Source organism: Lithobates pipiens, unplaced genomic scaffold (assembly GCF_037356315.1).
Source record: "Lithobates pipiens isolate NorthernLeopardFrog02 unplaced genomic scaffold, aLitPip1_a1.2 Scaffold_23, whole genome shotgun sequence".
NCBI lineage: Eukaryota > Metazoa > Chordata > Amphibia > Anura > Ranidae > Lithobates > Lithobates pipiens.
This window is the reverse complement of record NW_027507785.1, coordinates 23485408-23499088: the sequence shown is the minus strand read 5'-3', so window position 1 is coordinate 23499088 and position 13681 is coordinate 23485408. Positions and strand designations below refer to the sequence as shown.

The 13681-nt window shown below is 46.0% G+C and overlaps 4 protein-coding genes and 1 pseudogene across 4 annotated transcripts; 3 read left to right on the top strand and 2 right to left on the bottom strand.

The window, feature by feature from the left end:
* Window positions 1-2416: 2416 nt before the first annotated feature.
* On the top strand, window positions 2417-3580 carry LOC143927331 (histone H4). Its single transcript, XM_077451336.1, has one exon. It carries the CDS (start codon window positions 2989-2991, stop codon window positions 3298-3300), a length of 312 nt encoding a protein of 103 aa, XP_077307462.1. The 5' UTR covers window positions 2417-2988; the 3' UTR covers window positions 3301-3580.
* Window positions 3581-4695: 1115 nt separating this feature from the next.
* LOC143927330 (histone H3) lies at window positions 4696-5168 on the bottom strand. Its single transcript, XM_077451335.1, has one exon. The coding sequence runs from the start codon at window positions 5166-5168 to the stop codon at window positions 4758-4760; it is 411 nt and encodes a 136-aa protein (XP_077307461.1). The 3' UTR covers window positions 4696-4757.
* Window positions 5169-10286: 5118 nt separating this feature from the next.
* Window positions 10287-11305, top strand: LOC143927329 (histone H4-like; annotated as a pseudogene).
* Window positions 10606-12561, bottom strand: LOC143927327 (histone H2A type 1). The gene has a single exon (XM_077451332.1). It carries the CDS (start codon window positions 12542-12544, stop codon window positions 12152-12154), a length of 393 nt encoding a protein of 130 aa, XP_077307458.1. The 5' UTR covers window positions 12545-12561; the 3' UTR covers window positions 10606-12151.
* Window positions 12562-12825: 264 nt separating this feature from the next.
* On the top strand, window positions 12826-13517 carry LOC143927328 (histone H2B 1.1). Its single transcript, XM_077451333.1, has one exon. The coding sequence runs from the start codon at window positions 12870-12872 to the stop codon at window positions 13248-13250; it is 381 nt and encodes a 126-aa protein (XP_077307459.1). The 5' UTR covers window positions 12826-12869; the 3' UTR covers window positions 13251-13517.
* The last annotated feature ends 164 nt before the right edge of the window (window positions 13518-13681 follow it).

The window sequence follows — 13681 nt, the reverse complement described above, 5'->3', positions numbered from 1 at the left end:
TCATGAAACACAAAAGGTTTTCGGGGAGTTGACAATCCATCTGTCTGGATTTTCCTCTCCAACCCCGAATCTATTCTTCCCTGTAATGTGTGCCGCCCTGGCGGTAGTATAGTACATCCCATAACGCCATCTCCATGTGGACAGTGTACCGCCCTTCATCAAATAGTCTAACCTGCTGGTCGATCCTCACCCCATATTTCTAAAAACTTGGCAAAAACTTGCTGAACCATGAGAAAACACTTCTATATGTTCTCAGAATCCAGCATCTCACCACTGCTACACACAGAACACGATAGAGAAATGTCTTCTATTATAGATCTCTACTTTCTATATGATGGGGAAATAAAGTCACAATCACATACAGATCTGATCATGAAAAGTTCATGTCACTGGTGACTGATAGTGATGGACGAACTTCCGACGGGACGTTTCGCGAAAGCGAAATGCGAACGGACCCAAACGTTCGCGAAACCGAACGTTCGCCGCGGGCCCCATTGACTTCAATGGGAGGCGAACTTTGCAAACCTTCATGTCGAATTTGCGGCCACGTGGTAATTATTAGGGGGTAAAACGTAGTCCCACCATCTGGACAATGACATAATACATGTATGAGGTGAATTTGGGATCGATAACTACAAGCATTTTTATTTTATTTGGGAAATTGTTCTAACAATTCAGGACTATGGAGCTAATGAAGGCAATGGAGGAGAGGGAAGGTCAGGGACCAGGGTAGGCAAAGAAGAGGGTGCAGGAGATGATCACCAGCAGCGTGACATACCGGAATGACACATGCACCGTGATAGAGGCATCTGACAGCAGCACCGTAATACAGAGCACTGACAGCAGCACCGTGACATACAGCGCTGACAGCAGCACCGTGACATACAGCGCTGACAGCAGCACCGTGACATACAGCGCTGACAGCAGCACCGTGACATACAGCGCTGACAGCAGCACCGTGACATACAGCACTGACAGCAGCACCGTAAGCAGCCCCAGGAGGAAGTCAGCACAGCACAGGGATGGTGTGATCCCCTCATAATAAGAACCCCCAGGAGGAAGTCAGCACAGCACAGGGATAGTGTGATCCCTTCATAATAAGAACCCCCAGGAGGAAGTCAGCACAGCACAGGGATATCATAAGCAGCCCCAGTAGAAATATGACACCGCTCAACCTCTTCAAAGAGAAGGGTAGGGGCATATAGTACGGTGTGCTTTTTTGGGTCAAGGAAGTGAGCAGACTGTACGTCAGTCCCTATACCGCTGAAGGACTGCTGCAGTATAGGGCAGCGGTCAGCAGTGGTGCACGTCAACCCTATCTATTGTGGACCGATAGCGGTCCTTACAGAACAGCAGACTGTACCGCACTCAAGCCTATGTACCGTAGCACCCTATACCAAGTTACCAGTCCTTATAAGAACTTTTGTGGAACAAGTGAGTTGTGAATGTTTAGCAGACTGCAGCAGAAGGGCAGCAGTCAAGTATAATATCCTTTCTATATTTGGAAGAAAGAATATTATACATGTACAAGCCTATTACTGTACCACTGATACCAGTCCTGAAAAGAACCTTTGTGGAACTAATAATAACAGCAAGTCTTTAAAATTACCCTCACTGCCTGACAACACTGCTTCCTTCCTGTCCCTATACAAATTGGCAAAAAAAGAGAACGATTAGTGGTTACTGGAACAGCTCTTTTGTGGACCTTGATAGTAACAGCTAATGATGATGATGATGATGATGATGATGAAAGACTAATCTGGCTGTCCCTGTAGCATACACCGTCCTTTCCCTTTCTCTAAACTAACAAAAGACACTCAGGCTGCTGCAAGAATCAGCAGCACAGCAAACCTATCAACACCTAACACCTATACCAGTCCTGAAAAGAACTTTTGTGTACCAAATAGCTAGTGGTTTATCTCTCCCTACTCCACACAGGAACCTGTCCCTATCGTAACAGAAGAAAGAATGTAAAATGGCCACCGGATCGGGTGTATTTATAGGTTAGGGGGAATGTCCAAGTGTCCATGTGCTGTCATGTCTCAATTGGCTGTCCTGTATCACATGATAAACGTGTCACCAAAGGTTAAAGTTCTTGTATACATTAAACACGTAAGTCCGCCGCGGCGAACGACGGAAAAAGGCGTTCGAACGTGCGGACCGCGAATGTCGGAAATTCGCCGCGAAACGACCGCCGGGCGAAACGTTCGTCCATCACTAGTGACTGATATATATATATATATATATATATATATATATTGTTCTCTTTCAGACATGTATCAGTTAAGATCGTCCTCATATCACAACCAGAATATGTATAAAAAGAAATGTGAAATAAATAGTAGTAACCATGACACAGATACGTATGTACAGTGAAGGAATAAGTGAAAAAAAAAAAAAAATATATATATATATATATATATATATATATTGTCTGAAGATCGGTTTCCCCCTCTGTAACATGCAATTTGCTAAATATTTACAAGGTTCTAAGAATGTGAAATTCTCTGCAGAAAACCAACACGCTGTGACCCCGCCCCTTTCCATTAGTCTCCTATCAGGTCCGCTAAATTCTTAAGCCGATGAAAAAACAAGGGGTTATCCGTATATATTTTTCATTTTCAGAGAACTATTTTATAGATATAACATTATTATTGACAATAGTATCTGGTGATTGTGGTTTCTGTTATGAAGAGTCCAAAAAAAATTAATTTTCGGTACAATCTTCGAAGAATAGCTATAAAATCAATAAGAAGGAAGAATCTATTTGTCTTCTCTAGATGTATTTCTGTTGCCTTAATATTTTTCCAAACAGCAGAATGTTTAGGAGCCTAACGTGGAAAAACAAATCTATTCTGTGTCATGAATGGGTGTGACTCCGCCTTTTCTCAGGGTGGTTTCCATCAGGTCCGCAAAGTCTCTATAAAAAAGAGGGCGGACAGACCTTCAGCTATTCTCAGTTTCTCTTAGTAACAGGGAAGAGTTATCATGTCTGGTCGCGGTAAAGGAGGGAAGGGTCTGGGGAAAGGAGGCGCCAAGCGGCACAGGAAGGTGCTCCGGGACAACATCCAGGGCATCACCAAACCCGCCATCCGACGTTTGGCCCGCAGAGGGGGTGTCAAGCGCATCTCCGGACTCATCTATGAGGAGACCCGCGGGGTGCTCAAAGTCTTCCTGGAGAATGTCATCCGCGATGCCGTCACCTACACCGAGCACGCCAAGAGGAAGACCGTCACCGCCATGGATGTCGTCTATGCTCTCAAACGCCAGGGCCGCACTCTCTACGGATTCGGAGGCTAAACCCTCATAGACACCTACCCACTTCACCGAAACAAAGGTCCTTCTCAGGGCCACCCACCTTCTCATACAAAGGGCTATCATTATCTGTACATTTCTGGAATTATAACGTTTTAGTATGGGGGGAAGGGAGTTCTTTTTAGCTAAACATACACTATACAATCAGATTGCATGATTTTCTTTAGATGTAATATAACTGATCTGTATTACAATATTGTTATCTCACTTGTTTTTCAGGTAGATTGTTCCGCCAATAAACACCACTTTCCATTGAAAATTAAAATCTGTTGATGTTGTCTGTGGTTCTCATTTTGTCCACATGTTTCACCTGGGGAGTCGTTGGAATAAAAATAGAACATATTTAAATGTTTGATTTAATAATATGAAGTCCTTCCTGTCTGACCGAAATTTAAAATGTCGGATTTGGCGGTATAAAAGGGATGAGTTTTTGTCTGTACCCGACAGAAATGTGTAGATTACAATGTGAAATTTTGGCCCCACAGCCAGCAATGTTTTATTGGAGAGTCCAAAAAGTCTCTGCTTTCTCAGAGGAGAAAACACGTGTTCAGGAGACTTTCTAGTGATCTCCACTCTGCACTACAAACAATACAACGGACCTTACCAATTCCCGCCTATGTATTATTGTTGGGGGATTGCACGGTGTGAAATGACAGGGGTCTAATATCGCAATTGTCGGATCAATCCATAGAACTCCGGCGGGGGGTGTGAAGATGGGGATGAGATCAGTGCGCTCCTTTCCAGTTGGGAGAATTTGTGATGATCAGAAGTGAAGGAGAAAGAAGAGTGCCTGTAATGAAAGCTGCCAGTATAAAATCTATCGCCATTTCTTATTAGTAACACGTGTCATCCTGACACATTGTCCCCCATCGGGATCTCACCTCATTGTCACAGGAAACATTTTATTTCCAACATGTAAAAAAATCTTTTTTCGGTTGTCTATTTTTACAATCACATCTCCCGATAACAATGTATGCGAGTCTTTGTCTAACCTGCTGCTCGATCCTCACCCCATATTTCTAAAAACTTGTCAAAGATCGATTTTCCTGGAGCTTGGAATGAGAAATTGTTAAATATGCAGAAAATTCAGTTAGTCTTGTGTGTGAGAATGTCAGGTTTGTGTTAGTCGGCTATATATTGTTACATTGTATATGAAGTTGGAAAGAGATCGGCAAAATACTAAAACATTTCCTACTGCATCAGAAATGTGAAGTGTTACTATTCTTGGAAACAATGTTACGGCTCAGCTTTGCTGCCGAAGGTCTAGAAAAGGAAATACAAAGATATTTCCGGGGAATGTGCAGAAATCTGGTAGCGGGAATTGCAGTCATATAGTCGGTGTGAGGATGCAGTATATGGAGCTCTTTCTATAGGAGGATGTGGTGGCTCTGAAAAGAGCCTTTGTGTTGGGATGATGGAGGGAGTAGTAGCTAGGAGTGTCTCTATGCCCTCTCCCCGCGGATGCGGCGTGCCAGCTGGATGTCTTTGGGCATGATGGTGACCCTCTTGGCGTGGATGGCGCAGAGGTTGGTGTCCTCGAAGAGTCCGACGAGGTAAGCCTCAGAGGCCTCCTGCAGAGCCATGACGGCGGAGCTCTGGAAGCGCAGGTCGGTCTTGAAGTCCTGGGCGATCTCTCGGACGAGGCGCTGGAAGGGCAGCTTGCGGATAAGCAGCTCGGTGGATTTCTGGTAGCGGCGGATTTCTCGGAGAGCCACGGTGCCGGGCCTGTAGCGGTGAGGCTTCTTCACTCCGCCGGTGGCCGGGGCGCTCTTGCGGGCGGCTTTGGTGGCCAGCTGCTTGCGGGGAGCTTTCCCTCCGGTGGACTTACGTGCGGTCTGCTTTGTTCTCGCCATCAGGGCCGCTGATAGAAATCACGGGGCCCCGTACAGCCTACCTGACGGGGCCCCCCTTCAGCTCCACCCTGGCCGCGCCCCTAGTCCCTCCTCCAGCCCCACCCCTGGCCCCACCCATTGCCCCTCCCCAGACCATACATAGTGAAATGTAATGTTAGTTCAACATCTTTAGGCCGGGTTCACACTGCTGCGGCTACGAGAACCGGATGTGATTCGCACCGCACTGCAGTGCAAATCACATGCGATCTCTGTGCGATGCGAGTTCAGCCATACAGATAGTATACAGATAGTATGGCTGAATTCGCATCGCATCCCGGCCCAAACTCGCACGGGACCCTTTTTTTGGTCCACAGCAGAATCGGATCGCATGGGGGTTCACACCATGCGATCCGATTCCTGTCTGAGTTTGCAGGGTCCTGTGCGAGTTTGGGGCCGGGTGCGATGCAAATTCAGCCATACTATCTGTATGGCTGAACTCGCATCGCACAGAGATCGCATGTGATTTGCACTGCAGCCGCTCCAGTGTGAACCCAGCCTAAAAAAAAATGGGTATTCTTTTGTGTTTACATGTGCTAGAATTCATTAAAGTGCAATTATTAAAATTATGTTTCAAAAGTACAAAATTGCTTACGATTTTTAAAATGTAATCATTAAGTATGACACAAAAGCAGGTCAGTCCAGTTTTGTGTCATCTTTTATGCCTCAAGATCAAGAATACACACCTCCAGGGCCGCTGTTAGAAATCATGGGGCCGCATAGAGCATACCTGACAGGGCCCCTTGGTCCCGCCCACAACCCCACCCCTGGCTCCGCCCTTGACCCCATACTGTCACAAAATCTGGGGGAAAGGTGGCAGGAGCTGAAACATGTAAGATGTTCCAAAAGGTGAACCTTTAAAGTGGTGTTACACCCCCAAAAAAATAAACATTAAAAGCCAGAAGCTACACATACTGCAGCTGCTGGCTTTTAATAAATGGACACTTACCTGTCCTGGAGTCCAACGATCTCGACACCCGCAGCGGATGTTTCCATCAGCTGTTGGGTGCTCCACCACCATTATGGGTAAGGGAACCCGGCAGTGTAGCCTTTCAGCTTCACGCCGGAAACCCTACTGCACATGCACGAGGCCCCGCTTCTCTCCCCGTTTGGCCCAGGGGCCAGAGGAGGAGGAGGGAGCCCCGCGGTGACATCACAGCTCTGTGGCAGGGAATCCTGAAAGTGGAAAAGGATAGCTGATACCCTATACCCCCCCCCCATTTCCCCCTCAAAAGGTGCCAATTGTGGCACCGGAGGGGGGGAGGAAGAAGATGAGCAGAAGTTCCACTTTTGGGTGGAACTCCGCTTTAATAACCATTATTATTCTATTATTTTATTTTTTTACCTGAATGGACACAAGTCAATTCATATCTGGACTCCTGTAGACCTACATGGGGCTTTCAATCGGTCCACATCAGTGGCAGGCGATGCTCAAAATTTATGAGGGGGACGCAAACAAACTGAAAATCATATGAACATCATATGCAGCTACTGTACCCATCAATTGCCGCCACTGTGCCATCAATTTCCGCTACTGTGCCATCATACGCAGCTACTGTACCCATCAATTGCTGCCACTGTGCCATCAATTGCCGCCACTGTGCCATCAATTTCCGCTACTGTGCCATCATACGCAGCTACTGTACCCATCAATTGCTGCCACTGTGCCATCAATTGCCGCCACTGTGCCATCATACGTAGCTACTGTACCCATCAATTTCCGCCACTGTGCCATCAAACATAGCTACTGTGCCATCAATTGCCGCCACTGTGCCCATCAAACTTAGCTACTGTGCCATCAAACGCAGCCACTGTGCCCATCATACACAGCTACTGCACCCACTGGTCCACAGGAAAAACTGACAGGCGGACCTGATTGCAAGGCTTGGGTGAAAAATTCTTAAAGGGGAGTGATTTGGGGGTGGTACAAATGCATCTTGGCTGTGTGTTTTTACTGTCCCTTCCCCCATCACATGTGTAAAGTAGCATCTCACTATGTGCTTATGGTCACTATGATGATCAGGGCACAGCAGGTTCTCTATGGCTCTGTCAGTGTAACATGCTGTGTGTTGCTGACTTTCTTATGGCTGTGCTGAGTTATAGTCTGTAACACACAGCACAGCCATATATTAAGAAAATCACAACCACACAGTCATGTTACACTGACAGAGCCATAGAGAACCTGCTGTGCTTTGATCATCATAATGACCATGAGCACACAATGGGGAGTCAGGGGACTAAGCCTCAGCCTGTGTGATGTGTGTCAGTGTGTGTGATGTGTGTAAGGGAATTGCTTGCCTGTGGGACCAGCATATGGATTACTCTCTCGTTCAGTCTCTCCATCAGGCTGCAGCAGCACGGCACTTATTGAGGGAAGGGAGCCGCATTACAATTGAATCCATCCGCCCAGGAAAGCATACAGTGAGCACAAGGTACACAGATGCAGAGCAGGGATTGTATGCCTCCACCCGAAAATGGAGAAAAAGTCCCTCTTCTCTCACCTCCTGGGCCCCTCTATTAACCTGATGGGGCCCAGGAAGGTACAATATACCTTGCCAATCAAGTGGGAGCAGGTTAATAAAGTTATTTAGCAAATTCGTTTTTTTTAGCTAGAAATCTGCTCGGGCCCCCCCTGCTGGCTGGGCCCGGTACAACAGGGCTGCTTGTACTGCCCTATCAGCGGCCCTGCTCGCCATCACTGTTCAGTGTTTCGCCGATACAAGGAATATGAGTTCAGACCGCTCTACAGCGCTATTTATACACATTGCAGCCCTCTGATTGGACAATGAGAGCACGCCCCTCCTCCTCCTCCTTATTGGTTCACTCGAATAGCGCCTTAATTTTCAAATTGCCCGCCTAGATCTGCACGTTCTATTATTGGAATAGATCGCTATTTTGTTTTCCCAAATCCAGAGTGAAGTGTCCGCACATCGCACAATGCTCGGAGATCGCCGAACTCCTTCAGTGTGGATTGTTATACAGGATAGAAAGTATGAGCGGGGATTCCACACTGAGCAGCTGTTGTGTGTTCCGCCAAATACACAGTGCGATCCGTCCATGCTCACTCCCTATAGGTCACCGATCACGGTATATATCCGACTTATAAAGAAGACTTTTCATGTCCCCTATAATGGGGATCAGGGGGATTGTGGGGGGTGAGGCTCTCTGGTCTCAGGACTCCATCACATCTATTGTTCCACTCTGCCACCTAGAGGTCATTCCGGGAACATCTCCGCCTTCACTGTCCTCTGTGGACATCTCCACTATAGAGCCCATAGGATGACTGTCACTGGAATCCTCTCTATGTAATGGTGACTCAATGACACAATACAAGTGGATGGAGGAGTACCCTGAGGTGTCCCCACATGTGCTTTTGAGGCTGTGGCCGAGATTGTTTCTCACCTGGAAGACTTTGGGTGAGAGTGCACACCTTAATGTACTCGGTTACAATGGATACTATTCCCTAAAAAAGCTCAAATAACTCTCCTAATTTACAAACCGGCTGTCAGCAATTCCAAACATGCATAGTATCCTAAATGGGCAGCTAAAATATCTATAGGTAATGCTTGGAAGCGACCTAGGTAGATCTAGAGATTCCGTGTGTATCCGCAATAACTATCTGGATACAATACAATTGATTTGCGACCATGTTGATTCCTATACTCTAATCACGGCTTATTCCTCCTCATGTGTTCATGTTGCTGTGAACTTCCTATCCTACTGGGGCCCCCCCCCCACTTTCGAGGACTGGAGAGGTTGCTCATTTTCCATACTTGCTGTATACAAACACCATACATGATCCATTTAGATGTGTTTGTAAACCCTCTAATAAGTCATTTTATACCAAAGACCTCACTGCCTGCAAGTGGCCCTCTAGAGATTTACTATTATCATTGACAAGCTTCAATAAAAAAAGGGATGAAAACTTTCCCCAAATGATCAAACTATTCCACATGAAGGTATAACACTGACACATCACTTCTGTACGGAGATCTGGGAAGAGTTTCAATGTGATCGTAACGTTTGTCTTCCTGATTCCATTTCCTAATTTACTGTGCGTAACATCATTAATGAAAAATATTGAAAACAAAACAAAAACAAATAAATTAATCAAAGCATATGATGACATGAGATCCTTGTGTGCCTGTCCACTGACTGAAGGACTTTGTGCCCCTATGATAACATGCAGCAGCTGTGCCTGCTACTATCTCATGGTCAGTGTAGAAGGGATACACGGTGATCAGAGAGCCGTCATTCTGCACTGGGAGGATTGTGGAGAAGTGATACAATGTATTACAAGGAATCTGTTCCGGGACTCCCGGAGATACATCACTGATGACAGGATAGTTGGAGATTAGAGATGTTGCAATACATGGGTGTAGTGGATGGCCTGAAGGAACACATTGTGGGGACTTTATATAATTGACCGGATAGAAAAGTCACCAGTGAAAGGATACAGTGGCGGCACCCCTATTATAATGTATAACCAGGAGGAGAAATGACTGAAAGGGGGACATCAAATTCAGCATTTTTTGTCATTAATTCTTTATTTATTTATTTATTCGATGCTTGTATTATTTCATGGATTCATTAACCAATAAATGCGTTTGATATTTTAATTTCAGATTTTTTTTGGTCTTTGCTTTGACTTCAGAATACAGAATCCGCTCTGCTATATAGATCAATGGAAAATCTACTGAACAAGTATTTTCTGGAATGAAAACATAAAGAGATCTCAGAATACATTTCTTTGTAGTCCTCAAAAGAAGATAGTATTACTGGATGATGAAGGAAGAGACATTTATCGGGGAATATGATTAGTACTCTATGTCTTCAGTCCGGAATGATTAGGAAAGAATTGTGTTTGTTACTGAACCATGAGAAAACACTTCTATATGTTCTCAGAATCCAGCATCTCACCACTGCTACACACAGAACACGATAGAGAAATGTCTTCTATTATAGATCTCTACAGAAAACCAACACGCTGTGACCCCGCCCCTTTCCATTAGTCTCCTATCAGGTCCGCAATAACTTAAGTCGGTGAAAAAACAAGGGGTTATCCGTATAATATTTTTCATTTTCAGAGAACTATTTTATAGATATGACATTATTATTGACAATAGTATCTGGTGATTGTGGTTTCTGTTATGAAGAGTCCAAGAAAATGATATTTTCGGTACAATCTTCGAAGAATAGCTATAAAATCAAAAAGGAGGAAGAATCTATTTGTCTTCTCTAGATGTATTTCTGCTGCCTTAATATTTTTCCAAACAGCAGAATGTTTAGAAGCCTAACGTGGAAAAACAAATCTATTCTCTGTATCGAATGGGTGTGACTCCGCCTTTTCTCAGGGTGGTTTCCATCAGGTCCGCAAAGTCTCTATAAAAAAGAGGGCGGACAGACCTTCAGCTATTCTCAGTTTCTCTTAGTAACAGGGAAGAGTTATCATGTCTGGTCGCGGTAAATGAGGGAAGGGTCTGGGGAAAGGAGGCGCCAAGCGGCACAGGAAGGTGCTCCGGGACAACATCCAGGGCATCACCAAACCCGCCATCCGACGTTTGGCCCGCAGAGGGGGTGTCAAGCGCATCTCCGGCCTCATCTATGAGGAGACCCGCGGGGTGCTCAAAGTCTTCCTGGAGAATGTCATCCGCGATGCCGTCACCTACACCGAGCACGCCAAGAGGAAGACCGTCACCGCCATGGATGTCGTCTATGCTCTCAAACGCCAGGGCCGCACTCTTTACGGTTTCGGAGGCTAAACCCTCATAAACACCTACCCACTTCACCGAAACAAAGGTCCTTCTCAGGGCCACCCACCTTCTCATACAAAGGGCTATCATTATCTGTACATTTCTGGAGTTAACGTTTTAGTATGTGGGGAAGGGAGTTCTTTTTAACTAAACATACACTATACAATCAGATTGCACGATTTTCTTTAGATGTAATATAACTGATCTGTATTACAATATTGTTATCTCACTTGTTTTTCAGGTGGATTGTTCCGCCGATAAACACCACTTTCCATAGAAAATTAAAATCTTGATGTCTGTGGTTCTCATTTTGTCCACATGTTTCACCTGGGCAGTCGTTGGAATAAATTAGAACATATTTAAATGTTTGATTTAATAATTTGAAGTCCTTCCTGTCTGACCGAAATTTAAAATGTCGGATTTGGAGGTATAAAAGGGATGAGTTTTTGTCTAAACCACACATTTCTGTCGGGTACAATGTGAGATTTTTGTCCCCACAGCCAGCAATGTTTTATTGGAGAGTCCAAAGAAAGTCTCTGCTTTCTCGGAGGAGAAAACACGTGTTCAGGAGACTTTCTAGTGATCTCCACTCTGCAGTAAAAACCATACAACGGACCTTACCAATTCCCGCCTATATATTATTGTTGGGGGATTGCACGGTGTGAAATGACAGGGGTCCAATATCGCAATTGTCGGATCAATCCATAGAACTCCGGCGGGAGATGAGAATGATTTGACGATCATCAGAAGTGGAGGGGAAATAAGAGTCCCTGTAATGAAAGCTGCCAGTATAAAATCTATCGTCATTTCTTATTAGTGACACGTGTCATCCTGACACATCGTCCCCCATCGGGATCTCACCTCATTGTCACAGGAAACATTTTATTTCCAACATGTAAAAGAAAATCTTTTTTCGGTTGTCTATTTTTACAATCAGATCTCCCGATAACAATGTATGCGAGTCTTTGTACGGAGAGGTATAACGCAGCTGAATATTCCTACTGACCTGTAAGCAGTGTGAATGAATACAAAGTGATTTTAGAGTGAACTTATGAATCATATAAAAAAAACAAAAAAACATAGAAGTGAATGGTAAAGAAAGCGATGTATGCGGGGCTCTTTGTATGGGGAGGTGGGTGGCTCTGAGAAGAGCCGTTGTGTTGGGTAATAGAGGCGGCGGGCGGATTGTCGGGATTACTTGGATTTGGCGGCCTTGTGGCTCTCGGTCTTCTTGGGCAGCAGCACGGCCTGGATGTTGGGCAGGACTCCTCCCTGGGCGATGGTGACTCCGCCCAGCAGCTTGTTGAGCTCCTCGTCGTTGCGGACAGCCAGCTGGAGGTGTCGGGGGATGATGCGGGTCTTCTTGTTGTCGCGGGCGGCGTTGCCGGCCAACTCGAGGATCTCAGCCGTCAGATACTCGAGGACGGCGGCCAGATAGACGGGAGCTCCGGCCCCGACCCGCTCCGCATAGTTGCCCTTCCTCAGCAGGCGGTGAACACGACCGACTGGGAACTGCAGACCAGCCCGGGATGATCGGGTCTTGGCCTTAGCCCGAACCTTGCCTCCTTGTTTGCCGCGTCCTGACATGATAACTGGATGATCGGGTTATTCACTGGTAGAATATCACCCCACAGCCACTCCCCTTCATTTATACACTCAGTGCTCTGACATCACACGCTGTGATTGGTCACCTTTGAATCCAGCCAATAGTGTCCTGACTTGTCTCTAAACCAATCTGTAAAGGAGAAGAGTAAGCATGACGTCACTCCCCCATCACATGCCCGAATTCTCCAATAGAAGAGTGAGGAGGGATGAGGTTCATTTGCATAGGACGTCTATATAAGCAGCACACGGGGGCGGCTCCAGCACATTTTTCTTTCCTAGAGCAGAGAATCTACAATTGCCCCGAATCATGCCTGAGCCAGCCAAGTCAGCCCCGGCGCCCAAGAAGGGCTCCAAGAAAGCCGTGACCAAGAGCCAGAAGAAGGACGGCAAGAAGCGGAGGAAGAGCAGGAAGGAGAGTTATGCCATCTACGTGTACAAGGTGCTCAAGCAGGTCCACCCCGACACCGGCATCTCGTCCAAGGCCATGGGCATCATGAACTCCTTCGTCAATGACATCTTCGAGCGCATCGCCGGCGAAGCTTCCCGCCTGGCTCATTACAACAAGCGCCGCACCATCACCTCCCGGGAGATCCAGACCGCCGTACGCCTCCTCCTGCCCGGAGAGCTGGCCAAGCACGCCGTCTCCGAGGGCACCAAGGCCGTCACCAAGTACACCAGCGCCAAGTAATCCCCCCATCCCCCCATCATCATCCCAACACAAGACACAAAGGCTCTTCTAAGAGCCGCCCACCATTTCCATCAATGAGCTGTCATCACATCGCAATTCTCAGCCCGTTATACATGCCGAATACTCTGCACAGAATTCCATTTACTTAGACACACTGATAACATGTTGCTGGTTTCTAGTTACAAAGAGGGGACACATCTGATTCTTCAGACATGAAATATTTGTTTTATTGATTCATTGTACAAATGTCATGATTTCTACCAGTAATCTCACTATGTATTATTCTAGTTCTACTATGGGGGGGGAAATCTGTAACTGGTACATATCTGATAGAGGTCAGTCCCATCATCCTATACAGATCTAATGATGAAACGTGGAATACTTTATTTCCCATCATATAGAAAGATAGAGATCTATGAAAGAAGTCATCT

Excerpts from the sequence above, each read along its gene's own strand:
- LOC143927328 (XM_077451333.1), top strand. The coding sequence starts at position 12,870 with ATGCCTGAGCCAGCCAAGTCAGCCCCGGCGCCCAAGAAGGGCTCCAAG.
- LOC143927327 (XM_077451332.1), bottom strand. The coding sequence starts at position 12,544 with ATGTCAGGACGCGGCAAACAAGGAGGCAAGGTTCGGGCTAAGGCCAAG.
- LOC143927331 (XM_077451336.1), top strand. The coding sequence starts at position 2,989 with ATGTCTGGTCGCGGTAAAGGAGGGAAGGGTCTGGGGAAAGGAGGCGCC.
- LOC143927330 (XM_077451335.1), bottom strand. The coding sequence starts at position 5,168 with ATGGCGAGAACAAAGCAGACCGCACGTAAGTCCACCGGAGGGAAAGCT.